The 19,775-nt window shown below is 42.6% G+C and overlaps 1 protein-coding gene across 1 annotated transcript in view; it reads left to right on the top strand.

Annotated features, from left to right (window-relative positions):
* The window catches only part of LOC139632850 (latent-transforming growth factor beta-binding protein 2-like), an 82,985-nt gene that overhangs the window by 13,058 nt on the left and 50,152 nt on the right, over positions 1-19,775 (top strand). The window contains exons 3-5 of the mRNA XM_071498088.1: positions 1,763-2,033; positions 18,183-18,448; positions 19,467-19,655. Coding sequence (XP_071354189.1) covers positions 1,763-2,033; positions 18,183-18,448; positions 19,467-19,655 — 726 coding nt within the window. The remainder of the gene's footprint in view (positions 1-1,762; positions 2,034-18,182; positions 18,449-19,466; positions 19,656-19,775) is intronic.

Below are 19,775 nucleotides of genomic sequence, written 5' to 3'. Positions count from 1 at the left end.
AGTTTCACACATTACCAAGTTCTCCCCCAGCAGCATAATGTCACTGGAATCTGTGGCCTATTTGATCCACCACTTTATCCTCAAACTTGAGGTTAAACAGACTCTGGACAAGGCGATGGCACCCAGCCAGCCTGTACTTTAGTTAGATGATGTATTTAAATTATTGCCAAACAGAGCTCAGGCAATTCCTGTTTTATCCCATGATGGAAAATTCGGATCACGTACCAAGTTACACAAATCCACAACCACATTTCTCTAAATGTGTATGCTTCATCAAAAAAGGGTCTACATTTTCCTCAGAGTAGTTAAAGTGAAATGCACGAGTGAATTAGTTGGTCTAAATAAAATTTGCTTCACCATAAAGCAGAAGAGAGTGGTGATTGTCTGATACTTAATCCTCAATTTGTTAGTTTTTCTCATCATACCGCAGACTGATGATACGTAATACAGTGGTCTTTCAATTAACATGTATCATGATCTGAGAAACCCAAATTACAGTGCTTAATTTGGCTCTCTGTGTGGGAATATGTCTATGGAAATAAAAGCCTGACGCGACGGTTGTTTCAAAGCCTTGTCATGTTTCTTTCTTTAAGTTCAGTTTTAAGCAATTTTGGGGCCCACTGTGCTTTCACTGAAGACTTAAAGAAATGTTAAAAGTATCCTCAGAGTCTGAGCAGTATTGCAATAACAGGAAGCGTGCAGCAGGTAGAGCGCTGTTCGCACCCAGTGGGGCCCTTTTGGACTGCCAGCGCTCCTCTCTGCCAAGAGCCGTGGCAGCGTTCCTGCCTGCGATCTGTCAGTGTCCACAGCATCTGTGTCAATAGCATTCCATAGCCCTGTTGACAGAGTGCCGCTGTTTGCTTTAGCCACCACAGACCAGTGGCCTGATTTACTGTTTGAGGACAATGTCATAAATCCTCAATTGCCGTCTACCACATACATGTGTGTCACAAGATCGAGAGCTTGTTTACTTTAAATTGCGTGCCACAGGTCTTTCAGCGCTTCAAGTATCTGGAGTGTGATCGGAGGGGGCGGGGTGGGCTGGTAGAGTGACACAGATTATTTTTCCATGACCATGAAATGACCTCAATAGTGTGTATTTGCAGACTATTGATAAATATTATGCGCACATTCATCTTGAAAGTACAGTAAGCCCCTTCAGATTCAGTTTGTTTTTCAAATAAAAGATACAGCTCTACAGGCGTTTTGTTTGATGAAGTGTCAGCTATTTGCAGTTGGCCTTTAGTAACCAGTTTTTCCCATTCGCTCATTTTTTTATGACCTCTTACTTTTATAACCTTTTTAAGCTGCCTGTGTTACAGTGAAAGCACACACTGGATTCTAGATCAGTGACGAAAGGTATTTTTAGGAAATCACTCTGTATAGAAAGGCTGGCAGCACTAAACTGAGCCATGAACCTGAAGCATACAGGCTGTACTTTAGTGATAAATTGGATAAGGATTTAATGTAAGTGATCATATACATTTAGACTAAACAGGGCAGTTAAAGACTCAAGAGAAATTGAACATGACAGCCCCTCCAGGCTCTCTGCTGAATGAAAAGGACAAAAAAGGTTGAGAAGTGAAACTAATGGCCCCTTGATTGAATCAATTTAAAGTGAGCCCCAGTGTTGAGATCAGGGGAGGCCATGAACGAGCAGTAGCAGGAAAGCCATTCCTGCTGTTGCTCCCTTATACAAGGGGGGCACATGCTCTAACATGACCTGCTGAAAACTTGATCTCCATCTGTGCTCTCTCTTCAGCTGACTGCAAGCCCCCCTGCCAGAACCGTGGCTCCTGCAGCCGGCCACATACCTGTGTGTGTCGCTCAGGCTTCCAGGGGCCCCGCTGCGAGGAGGTGGCTCCAGAGCAGGTGTACATCCATGACAGAGGCACCCTGAGGCGTGTTCAACCCGGCAGCAACCCTTTTCAGAAAGACCAACCACGGAGAAGGCCCTCAGAAAGGCAGGCCATCGACACCACCAAGGTCCAGACCCCACGACCTGCGACCACCAGACAGCCTGTCCACACCGTGTAAGTGATGCAGCTGTGCTTCTGTACCTCCTCTTATTATAGCCAGAAAGAGCCCCACAGCTTTGCCAAATAAAGATGGGTCAAAAAAAAAAAAAAACTTTAAATAGAAAGTGCTTCTATTAACTCTAGGCAGAAGGCTAGAAGATGGAGGGACTGCTTGTAGGGGTTGTCGACAAACTGTTGTTGTTGGCAAGCTAATGGCTAACACACTAGCCACGCTGTGCCATTTCACATGATGGTACATTATTTGAGAAATAACACTTTAATGATAATAATCGCTCAATAACGAGATTTTAAAGAGGGAAAAAAAGGCAGCGTTGGCTAGCTTGTCAGTTGACTAATGCTAGTGTTAGCCGTCAGCTAGCAAGCTTGTTAGCTAGGTCTGTAATGGGACAATAAGTTCACTCAGTTTATTCAAAAGATGTATTTGCTCTTATTTCACAACTGTCTGGAAACCATTCCTGCTTTATACGCCAACAAAGTGGAGTCTCATTCTTTATTTTGATAGCAGTGCTTTTTCAGAGCTTATGAAAACTTTTTTTTTTTTTTTTAATGCGGAGAACATATGTTAATATACAGTATTTTCTGATATTTCACTGAGAGATATTTGTTTTAGCTACCATTACTGTCATACAGGCAGGCTCACAGAAAACAAATTGACACGCTGTGCTATTAGAAATTATTTAAAGGCTCTTGAACAAACAGTAGTTCATTACACTCCTATTCAACGCTGGTTGTGTTTATCGTTGGAATAAATCAAACCAGATGACTGGGTTCATATGTTAAATCTTTAATACACTTTAAGTAAAACAAATACTAAGTAAATCAAGTAGGCTTTTGCTCCCATTTACTTTCATGCTTGAAGATGTATTAAAATAAATCTGTAAAATATAGGAAAATATTAGATGATTTACCAGACAGAAGTATTAACCCATGCTATTTGCTTTGAAAACAGAGCAGGAAGATTATATTTTCTTTAGGCTTTGGCTGTTTAAGTTTGTTCTTTGATGTACTGGAATAACTGTGACTATAATGTATCCAACTAATAATTGCTGAGACTAAGGGGTCTTTCAGTACATTCAGCAAATTCTCCAAAGACTGCTAATCAGACAGGCCTAATAGTTTCTTGGCTTGAATATCTGACTGTTTTAGTTCCAGTCTTGTTGGAAACAACTTTTTGATTTGATTAATCACTTTACCATGGCTAGAACCATATTCTTGATCAAGGATGTTGAAAGGGAGTAATTGTTTCTGGGAATATTTTGATGGATTGTTATTGCTTACAGGTTCAGACTTATCTTGTCAAATTGTACTCCATTTGGACTCAGGCCCGGTGCTTTTCTAATCCGCTCACAGTTGGTTAAAGTGCCATAATTTGTTTGGGCACTGAGGTCATCATTCACTTTTTAGCCAGTTTGTCATCTGTGTAATTTCTCTCCACCAAACCACTTAAACATTCTCAATTACATCTGACATTTATGGTGCTCCTCTTGCTAATTGTGAGGGTCTTGTGTCATTTTGTGCTTTTACTGGTGTTATGGATTTACGTTGGCTAAGCCATCCACATGTTTGTGGTAGCTCTGAAACTCTGCTAAATGTTTTGGCTGATGGTTCATAGGAGTTTTTATATATCCTCCTACCCCAAAACGATTATCTTGGAGTCATGGTAAATTTTCTAATCAATACAAGATCTCTGCAGAGTGCACAGTTGCTATGCATATGTTTTCTTTGTTCTTGACTCACAGGACATATTTGCGTACTGAGTCACAGATTTGGGGAAAATAGAAAGCTCAGAGGCTACAGGTTCAACATTGTAAGAAGCAGACAGTGTGCTTGAGTCACAATTGCCCCCACTATGGCAGTTTTCACAGTCATGTTTCTACTGAAGCTGACTAATAGTTTGTAAGAAGTGCTGTTAAGCTCAAGATGAGCCATTTCCCTCTGCTGCAAAATTTCCAAGCATGGAGCTCAGACTAATCCAATTACTAGTTGACAGATTTCCCTGAAATCTTCAGGACAGAATAAAAACATATGCCAAAATTGTAAAATGCCTTCATTTAAACATTAGTCAAAGAATTATTTGAATACTTGACTCTCTTTCATTGGTACTTCCAGGAAGCTATTTGAGTGCTTGTGTAATGCACATTTTAAGCTCAGCCCTCGTGAACTGCTGCAAATGTTCTACATTCTCTCAGCCCAGAGTGATCTTTTCGGGGTGGAACAGTGTTCCCCCTGGAGAAGTGGTGGATGTAAGTCTTGGTTTCATATATCAGGCTGAGGTTCCACTGTTTCCAAGGCCAGGAAAGCACGAGCAATGTGAGGTCACGCCGAGTGAGAGTCAGATAGAGAGAAAAGACCAGTGCCAAGGCTCAATTAAGGAGTAAGAAGAGGAGTGGGGAGGACAGACGCTCAGGCTCAGATAGATGATGTTGGTCTTGCCCCCACTTGAGGGAGCAAAGGCCACTCCGATAGAAGCAGCACCTAGCCAGTCTCCTTTCATTTTTCCCTACTAGAGAAGGTGTGAGGTACTATATATGTCTTTCTTGGAGCGGACTTAGCTTGTTATGTCACGAGCACCCTATTACTGACCCAGCCTGTCAAGTGGCGCCAAGAACAAGAAATAGTGTAGAGAAGGAATGAGACAGACAAGGAGGGACAGAACAAAAAGCATGATAATAAGAGAAAACATCAATCAAAGAAAGAAATTTGTGCAGCTGAACAAGGGAAAGTGGTTTACCAGTTTTAAGTCTTGAATCAGTTTAACTCTGTGCTGTCCATACCTGCTGCTTGGCCTCACTTCTCACTATCCAGCCAGCTCTGGGTCACTGTGCACGTCTACAGACGACCGACAGGGAAATTATCGTGTCTGTGGTAGATTTTAGGCAGTTTGTCAACATCTCTGTGAAGATGATGCTTAACTAAATTTTTAGCAGGCCAGCGCCTAAAATGTGTGTGGCTAGACACAGGCTTTTTTGATTAGGCAATGAGCAACTAAAAAAGAATTTGCAGTCTGGTTTCTCTGTTAAAGTGTTTTCATTAACACTTGATTGTATTGTATTGTATTGCATGTCTTTAACAGTAGGTGTTGTTTATTATTGAAATCATTTACTTGAGCAACATTTGCATGCATCACATCATTATAGACTTTTTTTTTTTGACTTATACACGAGTTATTCAGAATTTTTGTAATGTTTAAAGTACCTCACCAAAATGTGGAGGTAACACTTCTACAATGGTCAAGAACATCAGAGTCAAACAGTGAGATGCCCTGAAGATATCCTGTCCAGTTAGCAACTAGGGTGGCGGTTTCCCATAGTGTTTCAATGTTAATTTTAAGTCATCTCAGAACAAACCTTGAGTTCAAGTAACCCGGTTTTTTATCATAAAAAACACTCACCATGAAATAAGCCTCCCTTAGAACCTCAATTAAATTGTGCATATCAGCAGTAAAGGCGTAACCTATCAGCTGTATGTTTTGGTTTGCTGCTTGCAAAAACACAAGTGTTCATCTGTCCCCGCAAAGCCAGTGTAAATCGAGTGCTTGAGTGCTTTTAAGTGGCAAAACAAAGACATTTTCGCTTTCTGCTTGTGAGCACACATCTTTGCCTTAACAAATCTGTACATCAAATCACGTTGTCAGCTCTTTCCAGCCACACCTCCACTGTGAAATGTTATTTTAGAGAATGAACTCTTTCATGGATAGTCCTACTGAATGGGTCCAGCACATTTATCAGTGACAGCCTTGGGTAAAAGTCTTCATGGGACAGAGAAAACATATGAGGATGCTCCTGTTCAGTGAAAATTGTGATACATGTGAACACAACTCCGTACCCAACTCCCTTTTCTTGTATTCCTGTCTCCAGTCTCCCACCTTCCCTCTGATCCTTTCAACTGTGTCCCATAGGTCTCAGCTGCCTGTTCTGTGGGACTCAAACAGTAAAATAGGTACATCCTATATGCAGCTGGCAAACAAATAACTGTTTCCCTCTTCGGACCTGTGGAACAAATGCGTTTCGCTGTAACCCAGCGTTTCCTGTGAGCGCTGTGCTCAGCAGTAGTGAAAGGCTTGTCCCTGTCAGCACAAGATCCTGTAGATCACAGCTAGTCCATCAGCTCCCAGTATGAAGGTCAGGGCCAGTGGTGAACACTCCTGGCTAAGCTGGAACTGTGATAACACATAGAGGACGTATTCACCAACTCCTATGAGTCCTTTGTATGAACATCACACCCCTGCCATTCTCTTACATCAGCCCTCTGCAGGAAACAGAGCAGGGCAGAGCAGGATGTGTGTGCAGTATGCCGGTCATCCCTCCAAAGGTCACCTCTCTCTGGTCTCTGGTCTCTCTCTGGTTACATAATCAGAGTCAGGACAGCTGGCAGCACCTACCTGGATAACAGAGCTGCATACAGTTCAAGTTGCCATAGTCTATGAACTAGAGTTTAAACATGCTGTGGATTTGATGAGTAAGTGATTAAATGACCTCTTCTATTTTCAAACAGGCTACTGCAATTGCAGTACAATGCAGTTTGATTCACTGTGATCTGATACAATGTGTTTTGATACAATAAGATATGAAGTACACTCTGATATGAAGTGCAATACAATGAACAATATACAATATGATATGATACTTATACAATATGATATGGAAGGACAGCACTTTGGTAGAGAAAGCATGATGATAAACTGTTGCTGTCACTAAGGATTAATCATTTTTACCTGCCTAATGTAAATATGATTTAACACCAGGGATGCACTGATCTATTACATGGGATCGGTCTAAGTACAGATATTGACCTAGAAAAGTGGATCAGTTATCAGCCATTACTGATCCACATTAAATGAAGTTTCTTTGATACTGTTGTTTAAAATAATTCAGTGTTTCTACTATCACTTACATTCATTCAATCACAACAGACAGCCAACTCAGTTTGAAGTGTCACTGTAATCCCTGGCCTCGTGTTAAGTGTTTACCCCCTCCCCCTACGTTTTTGTGCACAAGCCAAGCCATAACCATGGTCTATGAAAGGCAAATCTTTAAATGTCTCAACTGAAAAGGCAGAATGAGTATAAGAGTTACTGAACCAAAGGCCTGTACCTTTTGTATGGAAAATACTTTGGAGCCATAGCCGCAAGTCTGAACCAATTCTGTGTCAACAGCTGTTGTACTGATATGGAGATCTTAAATTATTTGCACAGATAGAATTAGGAGACTTAGAGCTTTCAAACAATGGATAATTTGAAAAAGCTGTGTGAAGATTGAGTCCGGTACTAACCAAAACACACCTAAAGTGGTGCTGTCAAGGCCAAAGTGTCCCAATGGTGGGATATCGGTATCAGAATCAATATATCCCCATCTATTACCACCGGTTCTTTATTTAAAATGTTTCAAATTTAATTTCAATGCATCAGTTTCTTGGTCTATAACTGAAAGCAACTGCTCGGTACAATTTTGCAAAGTGCAATTTGCTTCAGGGATAATTACAAATTTAGTCACACCCAGTGACATACTGAAATGCTGAAGAAAAATAAAAACACCCAGAAACATGGAGCAAAAGACCCTTAAGCGGGTGATACATACGGCATTAACTGTTATGCTTATATCAACCCCACCGTTTGCCTGGTGACTAATAGGACTGGCGGTTATGTGGCTTGTTGACTCAAGGCTTTGCACATAGCCACACAGCTGTTTCTCAGAGGAAACTGTGGTCATAGTGGGAGTTCTCCATGTTAATCATGGATCACTGCTTGCTTTCACTCCCACTCCAGACAAACCACACGACCAGTGTTGACGGGAGCCTCTGTCAAAATCCTCTAGGTGACCTCAGCACCTGTATCGAAATATTGTTTTACTATCATCACCAGGGTTCTTGCTTGTAACGATCACTGAAGAATTTGGGGTATCGAGTGTAAGAGAAACGCGGAGCTTGAATAAAATATGATCATAAATGTTGAAAAGCTGGAGTGGAAATTCGCTCAACAAGTTTCTCATAACTCTGTTGAGAGGATAATAAATTAAAAGAGTAGCCCAAATCCCCACAGTAGCTTTCCATCTCATAATACTCTTGATGCCTTTGACTTTGATCAGACATGGGTGTTCTTAACACTAAAATATATATCTAAACATTCAGCCTGGGAAAGTTTTCCCACTGTACCACATGGCAGTTTGCTTAGCTGCTCAAAGAGGACATGTTCAGAATCATCCTCATGTCTCCCTTTTTGGCTGCTGCCAAAACAGAGGAGGTCTGCAGATGGGGAGTCATGGGCTACAGTAGAGCTGGGGGGGAGAGTGCAGGGTAATTCCCACAGGTTGGGTGTGTTGCTCTCACATGAATAGGACTCTATCTCTACTCTAAACCAGGCATATGACCATGTGTCCAGAGCTGTGATTTGTATCCCAGCGTGGGTAGACTGGGGAACGAACTTGAACGGGGTCAGGTTAACTGGCTTTCTGCTTGTGGATTGCAGGCGTGTTTGTCTTGGCGTGCTGGTGCTACAAACTTGACCTTTGCCCTGACCCCAGTCCCTGGTGAGCATTTTCACTTGTGATATGAATGGGATAGGGCTTTCCGGAGCATGGCTGGACATCCTCTGCCATGGTTTTGTGATGCATAGGGCATTGTGCACCTCTGCTACTATGGGTTAACATCAACATGGCAGAGTGCAGACTCAGCTGTGGAGGCCACCCTGTCCTCAGGTGAACTCCCTTCATGCTGGAAAAGGCAAGAAGACGAAATGTTGCATTTTGAACAGCATATGATGGTAGAAATTAAGCAAGACTGATGCAGCATATGTTGTTAAAATGTGTGTCTAAATGTCGTGTAAATTTTCAAATGCGAGGAAGCTAAACACGCAACATATTGAACGAGCCAGGCCAGGAAGACTTGGTGTTTTTTTCTTTCTACAAACACAGAGCCAAACGAGTCCCATGAGTGTTTGGCTTCCTGCTAGGCCAGAGGGAACAAAGGACCATAGAGAACTCAGCACTCAGCGTGGGACAGATATGTCTTTCTCTCTCCTCATCCCAACTCTCCCGAAGCCCCATCCGAAACACACTCTCTGTGCTGCGGTGCCAGCAGTCTCTGCGTCCGTGGCCAAATCCATCTCATCAAGCAGGCCTGTGCAGATGCAGCTGTTAGAGGCACAAATACTGTACAGCAGTTATAGGAAGAGGGGCGCCTATCCCAGAATGCCGTCCAGCCCCAGCTCCAGAGCTGAGGCAGATGGAGACAGCATCAATCAGGCTCATCCTGCAGACATGGGGCAAAGTGTTGAAAGTGTTAATTAGCAGTATGGCTGTGCATGGGACCAGTTAATCTATTCAGATGTCAGGATGTAGGGTTCCTGTGGGGCCAAGTGGTGGAGCAGACCTCCAAAGGCGGCAAACATGCTCATCCAACGTGCTCAAGTTCCAGTTTCATCTTCTTTCCAGACATCAGAACTCGACTTTGTGTTTCTCTGTCTGCAGTTTTGTCTCATGTTCTCTTTGAACCTCTGCTAAAGTTTTTATTGTTTTTCAAACCCATGTAACAGGTCTGCTAAAAAATTCCCTCAATCACCTCTCTTATTGGAAACCCTCTCTGGCTTATTGTCAAAGCAGTCTGACATATGACACTAACCAGTGTAGGCACAGTCTCAGTCAGCACTTTGTAATGGCTCTTCCTGCTGACCTGTCTTGCGGCATTTTACTAAGTGAATGATCATAGCAACTACAATAAACCGGAGAGTATTGAATGGCCTTTCAGTTCCCCATGTCTCCAGGCGTTTTGGTTCTGGCCCCTGAACCACAGCAACCACACTGCTTTGCTTACATCCAGAACCGGGCCTTTCTGGATTTCTTATAGTTTGAAAACCCGACTTTATAAATGCTGAGGTGAAAACAGACAGGTTGCCACTGCCACTGCCCCCCTGGAGATAAAAAAAAGGAACTGGTTATTTCACAGTTTGTGGCCTGTGATTGAGTAGACTGCCGGAGTCATATGTTTTGATCATGTACTGACTGAAAACCTCAATGAGGTCATATTCACAGAAAATCTATTTTCATGCTGACAGTGAGGGAGGTAATACCTATAGAATTAAGTGGAACTTCATCTCTTCATTTGTCTGTGTAGCATTTTGGCTGATCCAAATAACAGTCTTTGCTAAATACATTTCTCAAGAACCTTTTCTACTTTTCTGCCCAGTTGTTGCACTAATATAAGCCTCATCCCCCGGGGAGAAAAAAAAAAAGCTTTCTGAATCAATCCAGCCCCACTGTAATTCATTTCACCCAGGCTCTGGCTGCTACTAGCGGGATTCTTGGAAGGCTGTCCAGACAGAGAGAACATGATTTAATCCAGCCTCCGTGGCTGGTGCGATAAGCTCACAGACACACCCAGATTTTCACAAGGGGAAATATTCTGCCAGGACCCACAATTATCCAAGTCATAATGACTAGAGATTTTTATCAAAGAAAGACCCGGCCTTAATTGCTCACTGATGTTTAGCCTTATGCAGCCACGTATGAAGAACTTATTTCAGGAGAAAAGAGCTTATCATTAAAGCGCTGCACATGTTTCTGTGACTAGGTGTTTTCCTGTTATTCCTTGTTTATAGTATGGGACACTTATTGGACTACTGGCAATGTTAAATTCAATTTCCAAGTCGCTTTCAGTCAAAATTTCATTTTTTTTTTTCTGGTATTCTGACTATTCAGGCTGTATTAATTCATTATTCATTTTTCCAAGAATAAAATCTGTTGTTTATTGTTGCTTTGCCGAGACATATTTTTTATTTCACCCATTCATTGCTGCTTACAATCATTTTTTCCACAATTTATCCTCTCTCATCTGTGCAATCATAGTTCAGGTTGTACTCTTTGTATCTGAGTAAATTGAACATTTTTTTTTCTGAAATCTAACCAGTGGTATATAATGCAAGTTCTTAAAAGGAATGGTTCAACATTTTGGGAAATATGCTCACACTTTTTTGCCAAGAGTTAGACGAGAACACTGATATCACTCTCATATCTATGCAGTAAACATGTGGCTGGAGCCAGCAGTTGGTTAGCTTAGTGCAGAGTGCAATAGGGTAAACAGCTAGTCTACCAGCTCTAATGCTGGAGGCTACCAGTTCTAAAGCTTACTAAGTGCACAACATTTAGTTTTTTATTGAATCTGAAACAAAAAACAAAGTGCAAAAACATCAATTGGCAGTTTTACGAGGAGTTATGTACTTGACGGTTTCTTGCCAAATAATCAGCAGAGGCTCTAGGAAGTTACCGGTCCCAGCTGAGAAAAAGTCTGGTGCATAAATCCCTGTGAAATTACAACATGATGTTTGGTTTTTACACTGATTAAACAAACATGATTAAACGTGTCAATTAGTTTGTGAGCTTTAGAAGTTATGGTACGTGGATTTCGTTGCCTTTGGACAGAGCCAAGGGCAACAAAGCTGTTTCCCCCTTTTCCCAGTCTTTATGCTAAGCTAAGCTAACTATTTAACTCTAAGCAAGAAAATTATTAAATATGTTTCCAGAAAGGTTCCTGTAAAACAATATTCAGCATCAAGTTTTTTTTTTGTTTCCTTCTGCTCTTTCACTCTCTTTACTCTTTCACTCTTATTTACAAATACACAGCATGTTGTAACAAACAAATATTATTATAAGCATAACCCATATATTTTATGAGCCCAGCACTCAAGCAAATCCTTAGAAAGTTGTGTCTGCTGGTTCCTCTGTTGCAAGTGAAACCGCAGAAACATTCCCCATTTATTATTGTATTTTTCTACTTCATTTATTAGACTATAGGATATTCTCTCAAAAGCCACCACCTTGCCCCGTTCTGAGATCCTTTCCTGGATTAAGAGTTTCTCAATGAGAAGTTGACATGCAAGCTTCATGATTATCTTGCAAAACAAGCTGTGAGAAAAGCCAAGACTCTGGAGGTTAAAACATTTATTACCACAGATTAAACATCCACAAAAAGCTGTAATTTAGGGTAAGACTTTAATGTGACAGAGGCTCATGTTGAGTTATTTTTGAATTTCCAGTGAACACAAATTTTACCACCGTGGCATTGCATGACTTTGTTGCCACGAGGAACGCACAACAACAATATAATGAAAGTGGGGTTGGATATTGTATGTATTGGTGCCTGCTAAGGATCAAACCTCAGGATTTTATTGAAAGAAACACACAGGGACCTCGGTGGTGAATAATGAATGGATGAGGGCGTTCTGCATAAAGCCTGAGGAATGAGATGTGTGACCACAGTGGGGTTTGACCACTGGTGGTACAGATGGCTTGGTGCACTGACTGGGTGGGTATGACAGGATTAATTCTTTCTCAGCCCACAGAGACTACTTCCACCTCCTAAAATACACCAAGGTTGTTAAGACTGACCAAATTCTGAATTAAACTTTTCCCGTTCAGCTAGATCAAACATGGGGAAAGAAGCCCATCTTTTCAAATGAAACATCAAAATAGACCTATAATCTCAAATTAGAAATGAATTCTTATCAAATATCAGATATAAAAGCTGAATTTTTGCTAAATCAAATGCTGAAGCATACTAGTCATACTTGGAACAGGAATCCTAGTCAACCTGCGATAGTATCTTTATAATCTGGAATGTTTTCCTTTTTCGTAGACATTATAGTTAATGTTTTGGACGTCAGAGAGATTCATAACACTATTGGGCTTTGAATAGCAAAACATGAACAAGAGTCAAGTGTGTATGTCTTTGCTAATGTTCTTGAATGACACCTCGTGGGACTAGTTTCAACAGTCTGCGCTCTCCTTCCTTGTCTGCAAGCTTTAGTCTGTGAAATGTGGAGCACCATCTGTTGTAGAGCCTTCTGGTGAAAAACATCTCTCTCTTGACAATCTCAAATTTAAAATCTAGAGCACAATGATACATGATCTCTGTCCATTTCAAGGTGTTTCCCAGTTTAACAGCACCTCCTCTGAACACTACGGTGTTTTTGCAAGCTCACTGTTTTTCATGGTTTATTTGTTTCATCACAAACCATCTAAGTCCAACCTCTCCTAACTGTTGGTTTGCCGCTTCACAGGGAACACTAAAAAGCTTTGGATTAGGGCCAATATGCTTTGTTGTATCCAAAAACAGTTTGTGCCTCTCACACGGTGCTCCGTAAAGCTCTCCGTCCCTTTCTCTCCAAAAGTGCATGTCCCAAATACACTCATAAATCTTCTCTTCCTTTGTTGCCAACAGCGTTTGCAGTGGTTTAGCAGTACAAAGTTTTCATTGTTTCAGCTGCTGTTTGCACAATTTTTTAGATTTTTGCTGTTCCCTCCGGTTAGACTGATGATCTGCATATCCGAGGGCAAGCTTTAAAATGAACAACAGTCTTTAATGCTTACTTTGAATGCGGTGAATGTGTGTAAACTTTGATTTACACTTTGATTTACACTTGGTCTTTGATGACCATCATTTGGTTTCCCATTTACCAAGTAGCTTTCAAATTGCCCTAATTATGGGCAGTTCTTATGCAATAAGGGTTTTTGGCTGACGCTCCTTGTTGGAAAGAGGCAAATGGAACCATTAAACATTTTGTTTAAATAAAAAGAATAATGACCTGATTTTCCTTAGCAGGATAGAGAGAGACTTGTGCTGATGGGTCCTAAACCTACTGATGGTTCCAGAGGTTTGCCGCCCATCACTCTTGAGGTCATGTCCAGTCCAACACAAAGACAACTGTGATGGGACAAAGTGACAAAACTGGGAGCTAGCGAGTTTTGTGGTGTAACCCAGACCGGGACGCTCATGCCAGACACTCCTGTCTGCTGTCAGACTGTCTTGTTTAGACAATCTGTTCAAAGCCAAATGGCTCCATCCAGCAACCAGACGAGCTCTTCATATCAGTCTATTTTCTGCATTCGCTGCTATAAGCCAACAATCCAAGCCATTAGATGTGGGTTCAGAGTTAGGTATTCTAAAACAAATCAAAATGAAAAATGAGCTTTGCCAAGGTAGACTTGTGCTGAGCTTCAAGTGCTGAGAGTGCCTGTGAAAAACCATTTCAAGGACCAGTGTGTAGGATTTAGGGGGATCTATTGGCAGAAATTGAATATGATATTCATAATAATGTTTCTGCGGTACCCCGGAGGAGACTAACCAAACACTGGCTGTAGAGAGGGCCTTTTGCATTTGTACATTACCTGAAGGCCACCCTAGGTCCTCCTACACGCTTGGAAAGGGGGGTGAGGGGAGGAGTATACAGTTGGTTGCAATCTACAACCTCAGTGCTACCTGCACACTAAATCCAACACACTAGTCCTTTATTATCACAATCCTGACCCAGTTTCCAACCTACTTGGCATCCTACACTTAGAAAAAGTAGGTTCTCCGTCTGAAATACATTAACTGACAAATATGCTTTATTTCATATCCAGATTTATAGTGACAGATGATAACGAAAGCACGTCAGAGACTGAACTGTTAGTGAATGAATCAGCTGTGGCCCATACATTACTGTGCAGTGCTTCACATAAACACTGTTCTGGCCTCGTCATGCTGAGTGGGCTACGGAGATGGTTTAAGATGTAAACAATTCTCGAGGATCTAGGTCACTGCATGCGTGTGTGTGTGAGCGGGTGTGCAAATGTTTGGGATGAACAGGATCATCAGATAAATCCTGAATTTCCCCGTCCATTTAAGAGGCTCCTGTTTCCCAGTGGGCAACTTACAGAAACAACACAGTCACCACTGGGATGATGGGAAGTAGTGTTTTCCAAGCCCCCGCTACGGGGGTTTCCTGGCACTTAAAAAAAAGCCACCTAACCAAATTTCACCACGTAACACCCCCTTCCCCAACACACTTTCATCAAAACTTCAAAGTGCACCTAGCATTTTGCTTGGCACTGTAATTCATGGAGTTCTTTTAACAACGCGGTTTATGCACAGCATCAGCAGAAGCTGAGAGATCAGAGAGTTTGCAGCCTTTTTGACTGTCCTCCAGTTCTCTGTCCTGGCTTGTGTTTTCACTGTGTGCTGTTTGTGCTCCAAAACTGCCTCCTCTCCAACTCATCTGGGTCAAGAGGCACGGCTGGAACTGCCATTCATGGTGCCTGTCATGCCTTAATGAGAGCTAATATTCACATGTTGTAATGCTGCAATGAGTTCAAAGATACACAGCAACCGAGTGCCAAGTTATACTTTTGCAACGCGCTGGAAGTTTCATGCACAGTGTCGATTCTTGGCCATCACTTTGATTTGTAATTTCCTCAAATGTGATGATGTTTAGTTCTAATTGCTTTCCATACATGTGAAATGAATAATGATGAGTGAAAGTGGACAGCGCCAATGGCTTTGTGTCTTGGTTGGAGGCCTCCTTTGCTATCAAATATAAACTGGTGCTTTGATCAAGTGTTTGGACTGAGATTTATCATCGCATAAGAACAGTCTGTCTTTGAATATAATTATTGAGCACATTTTCTGAACATGAAATAATGCATGTTGTCCACTAAAGTGGAGCCTTGAGTGAATCTCCCTTCTGTAATGCAAGTATCTAAATAATAAAACATGATTATGGCCTTGGGACTTTTCAACATCACGTGTACCCTTTTTCTCTGGCCATGAAATGAATTGTTCAATACTTTATTGAGTTAGATTGAAAGATTGATACCAATTTCATGTCTGTGCATTAAGTCGCTCATGGAGCTAGAGCCAGGCAGTGATTAGCTTAGCTTAGTATAAATACTGGAAATGGGGGAGAAACAGTTCACCTAGCTTGCTCCAAAGTTCAAAGATATGCTACCTGACTTCCCAGAGACTGTTGTCACTGTGAGGTGGGTTTAACCACTGCTAAAGCCTGAGATGCAGCACAGAAGTCCTGGGTGGATTAAACTGTTATTTGTCAGCAGACAGTTACAGGAGTTAAGTCTCCCTAAAACCAAAAATTTTTATTTTTCTGTTTGTATATAGATTGGAGATGAGATGTGTTAATCAGTGAGCTTTAGAGGTGCTGGAAAGTATAATTTAGAAATTTGTTCTGTAGAACTTAGGAAAGATGCAGATGATCAAAACTACTGTAATACCAACAACAGCTCACCTGACAGCTGTTAAATATATAGCTTATAATTAGTAGTGAAGTTTGTAAATTTAATATATTTTATATAATATATTTTTCTAATCATTTTTATATGCCTCATATCTCTACCATATGCTCATTCAGCAGCTCTCTTATCAGCCCCATCAGTGATTTAATTAAAACTGTATGGTCATAATTTGTTACCCAAAACATTTTTTCCATCTGTCTGTTGAAACCACGTTGCGTGTAATCTTGGCAGAGGTCTTCAAAATTGCTTTCAAGTCACCCAGAAACAAGGTGGGGGGAATGGTTCCTCCTTGGATCGCAGGGGCCTTGAAGTTCCTAATGATGACATCAAACGTGCAGAGTGAGTCGTGCTTGCCCTTGCTGCCCCCTGATCTGCAGGCAGAGAGGGCAGCGCTGAGCTCATGCTGGGAGGAAGTCACTTTGCCATTGACAGTGAGAGAGACAGCGAGAGCAACATCTGGCTAAGCCAAGGAAGAAGGGCAGGATGCTTGCAGGCCAGGTGTCACTGTTAATGATGGAAAAACAAAATCATGATTTGGAGTGGATGGTGTCTGTCCTCACCACCTTGACACAAGCACCTCTTGTTTCCCTGTGACACTTCCTATTCTCGGGACTCGCCCCGGAGAGATCTGGGTCAGCAGCTGTCTATAGGTGCTGCCCATGGTCTTTTGAAAAGATGACGTGAAAGGCCATTATCAAACATTTGTCTCTCTTTTCCCCTTCTCGTTCCGTGTCCCGTTCCTCTTGGCAGCAGGAATGGGGTTTGTTCTCTGTGAATAAAGAGACATGCATAGGCTTGTGCTACATCTAGCACAGCTGGGACAGGGTGTGTGCCTGTGTGTTTTTGTGTGTGCAAGTGTGTGCGTGTGTGTGTGTGTATGCGTATGCATTTTTGAATAGCATGCACAAGTGTGTTTATTTGCCTGATTATCTTTGTGTGTCTGTGGGTCAGCAGAGCTGATTCAGGGTTAAAATACGTGGTGTGTGGCTGAAAACCTCACATATTAAATGTTAGTGCATGGTTTATATCCTCATTTGAGGTTTGATTACAGCCTCAATTACATTACAGGGCCACAGGTGTGCTTTGTAGAACTGTTCCTCTGATCTGGCCGACATGGCTCATCTTTGTCTTGCTCTGCTGACTGTCTGTCAGGGCAGATCAGTGGGATCCAGATGTTTTTTGCAGGGCTGAATCCCAACACTGTCTGAGTTTTCCTAAACCTCCAGAGCCAAGGTAGGTCCGTCTGCCTGTCTGTCTGAGAGGCACGCGCCTCCCCCAGGTCGCTCACATGAGCTCAGCTTCCAGATCGCGCAACACAGGCCCAAGTAATTGACCCAAATCAAATGCTCACCGGTAAAAAAAAACGTGCCCCTTGCAGCTCTGGTCGAGCTTTGTTCCACGACCCTAGTTTTAATACTTCCTCCAGCCTGGTGCAGCCCTCAGGATGTTGCTCCCTCGTTGGCCACAGTCAGACAGAACAGGGAGTTCATAAGCTAGTCAAGCAGACACAATGGGTGATGGAGAGGTTTTGTAGTCATGATGGAAAGATCTAATGTGCTTAATCACACACTTGTCTCCGAGGCAAACAGACCAGCCACACACAGACACACACACACACACACACACAAACTGGGACCAATGAGTCTTATTCCCTTTGGTTGCCTGATACTTTACATTTTTTGTTAATCAGTGGTGAAAAATCTTCTCTTGCGAAATCCCTTTAATGTCAAACAGAATCTTTCATTAATTAGTGAGCGTCATGGCTCTCTGACTTACAGCAGATGTTAGTTGAGAAACCTAGTGTGCTTAAAGAATGATATGGTATTATTAATTTGATTAAAGCAAAATTATTTCCAAATCGTTGTGTCTTATCTATAAAATCAATTAAAGCAAAGCTATGACCTAAGACAGCATGTTTGTCTCTGAGGGATATTATTTTCTGTTGCACACACTGACCACGCTCAAATGGATTTCACGGCGATGCACATAGGTTGGTAATGGGAGTATCTTTATGAGTGTATATATGTGCAGGACATTAGCTTTTGTCTGAGGTCATATGTTTATGGTCTTGTGATGATGTGATTGACAGGACCCAAGTGAGACGGGGACCCCCTGACTCCTCCCCTCAGCAGACAGGGACCTCCCGCACTGTGAAACGTTATCCATCGTCCTCTGGGCCTATCACCTCCAACGCTCTACCCAGTGGCAACGGCTATGCTAACAGCCACAGCAATGAGCACAGGAACTGGCATGGACACAGACATGGACAAAGCAATGTGCACTCCCACAGCAGTCACAGGCCCAACAGTGACGGCCAGCTACACGGACAGTTCAACAATGCACTATTACCAGCAGGTAAGGACAAATAACAAAACATATCTATCAAACACAGTGCAATACATATCATAAAACTTTTATCTGTCCTCACTTTCACCCTCCAGCCACTCAAGCCGCATCAAAACAAACACCAGCCCATTTTCACTCAATTTTCTGAGGCTAAGATACACACATACACATCCTGTGGTGTCATCGCTAAATGGAACATCAGCCACAAGGAAGAAAATTGGCCCCATCCCAGGCTGCAGTTCCCCTCTCCCACCGTCCACCCACCCCATCCCCTCTGTGGTGTGCATCACACCAAACAGATAGACATTTGATGTCAAAGCTGCATGCAATGTGTGACTGCGTGTGTGTGTGTATGTGCGCGCGCATGTGTGTGTGTGTGTGTGTGCTGCTGGTCAACAAACACATAATTGCTGGAGAGGACTGTGAGCAGTGTTTGTTCTTGTGTGTTTGCACAGTGACATGCTTTGATATCTTTGGGAATCTGCGCTGTCACCTCTCTGACATGACAGGCACTGAGCACTGGCGCCTCTACCCACAACAAAAAGAAATGCGATCTAGTCTTTCCTAAATTTTATTCCTCTTTCACTACCTCATCTTCCTCTGATGCACTCTCCAGCGTGCACAGCTGTCTGCTGTTCAAGCTTCTCTTGTTTTTTAGCTCTGTACCAGGGCAACGGCTGTTGAACGGCTTCCCACCATTACACAATGTTCACTTGCACTCACGCTCTCTTTGTCTCCTTCACACATACACACATCCAAAACACCTTCTTCCAAAGATAAAGGGCTTGGAGGCAAGCCCAATACCTAATAGTATCCTCTCCCCCATTCGCTGGCCTGTGGCACATCGCTCGTTCAGCTGCAGCGTGCCACTGGCCAACCGTCAGCACACACCCTCACACACTTATAAACCTCCCTTTGCCCAGACTGGGAGTGTGTCACAGTGAGGCTGAAGGAGGAAGGATGCAGCTCATTTCCAGCTTGTCTCTGCTGCTGCTCCTTCTCAACCAGGTGTGTGTGTGTTTTCCAGGGGCCAACCTCACCTCCAACCTGGACCGCATTAAGATCGTCTTCACGCCTATGCTGTGCCGCAGGGTGTGCAGCGGCGGGCGCTGCTACAACAGCTGTGAGAGGGGAGACATCACCACGGTTTACAGTGAGACCTCGCCACAGCAGCAGCAGCAGCAGCAGCAGCCAAAGAACCAGGGCTTCAGACTCTGTGAGTGTCGACTCCAGGCCTTCTGATTGTCATTAATGCTGATCTTTCTCGTCTGCTTCTTCTTGCCCCTACATCTCTCTTTCCCTCCCTCTCACTGTCTCTCTTGCTTACTTTCTAATT

Source organism: Trachinotus anak, unplaced genomic scaffold (genome assembly GCF_046630095.1).
Source record: "Trachinotus anak isolate AG129_WGS33_773 ecotype Australia unplaced genomic scaffold, CSIRO_AGI_Tana_v1 ptg000015l, whole genome shotgun sequence".
In the NCBI taxonomy this organism is placed as follows: domain Eukaryota; kingdom Metazoa; phylum Chordata; class Actinopteri; order Carangiformes; family Carangidae; genus Trachinotus; species Trachinotus anak.
Note: the sequence above shows the minus strand (reverse complement) of the source record. Positions and strands in the feature narration are given on the sequence as shown.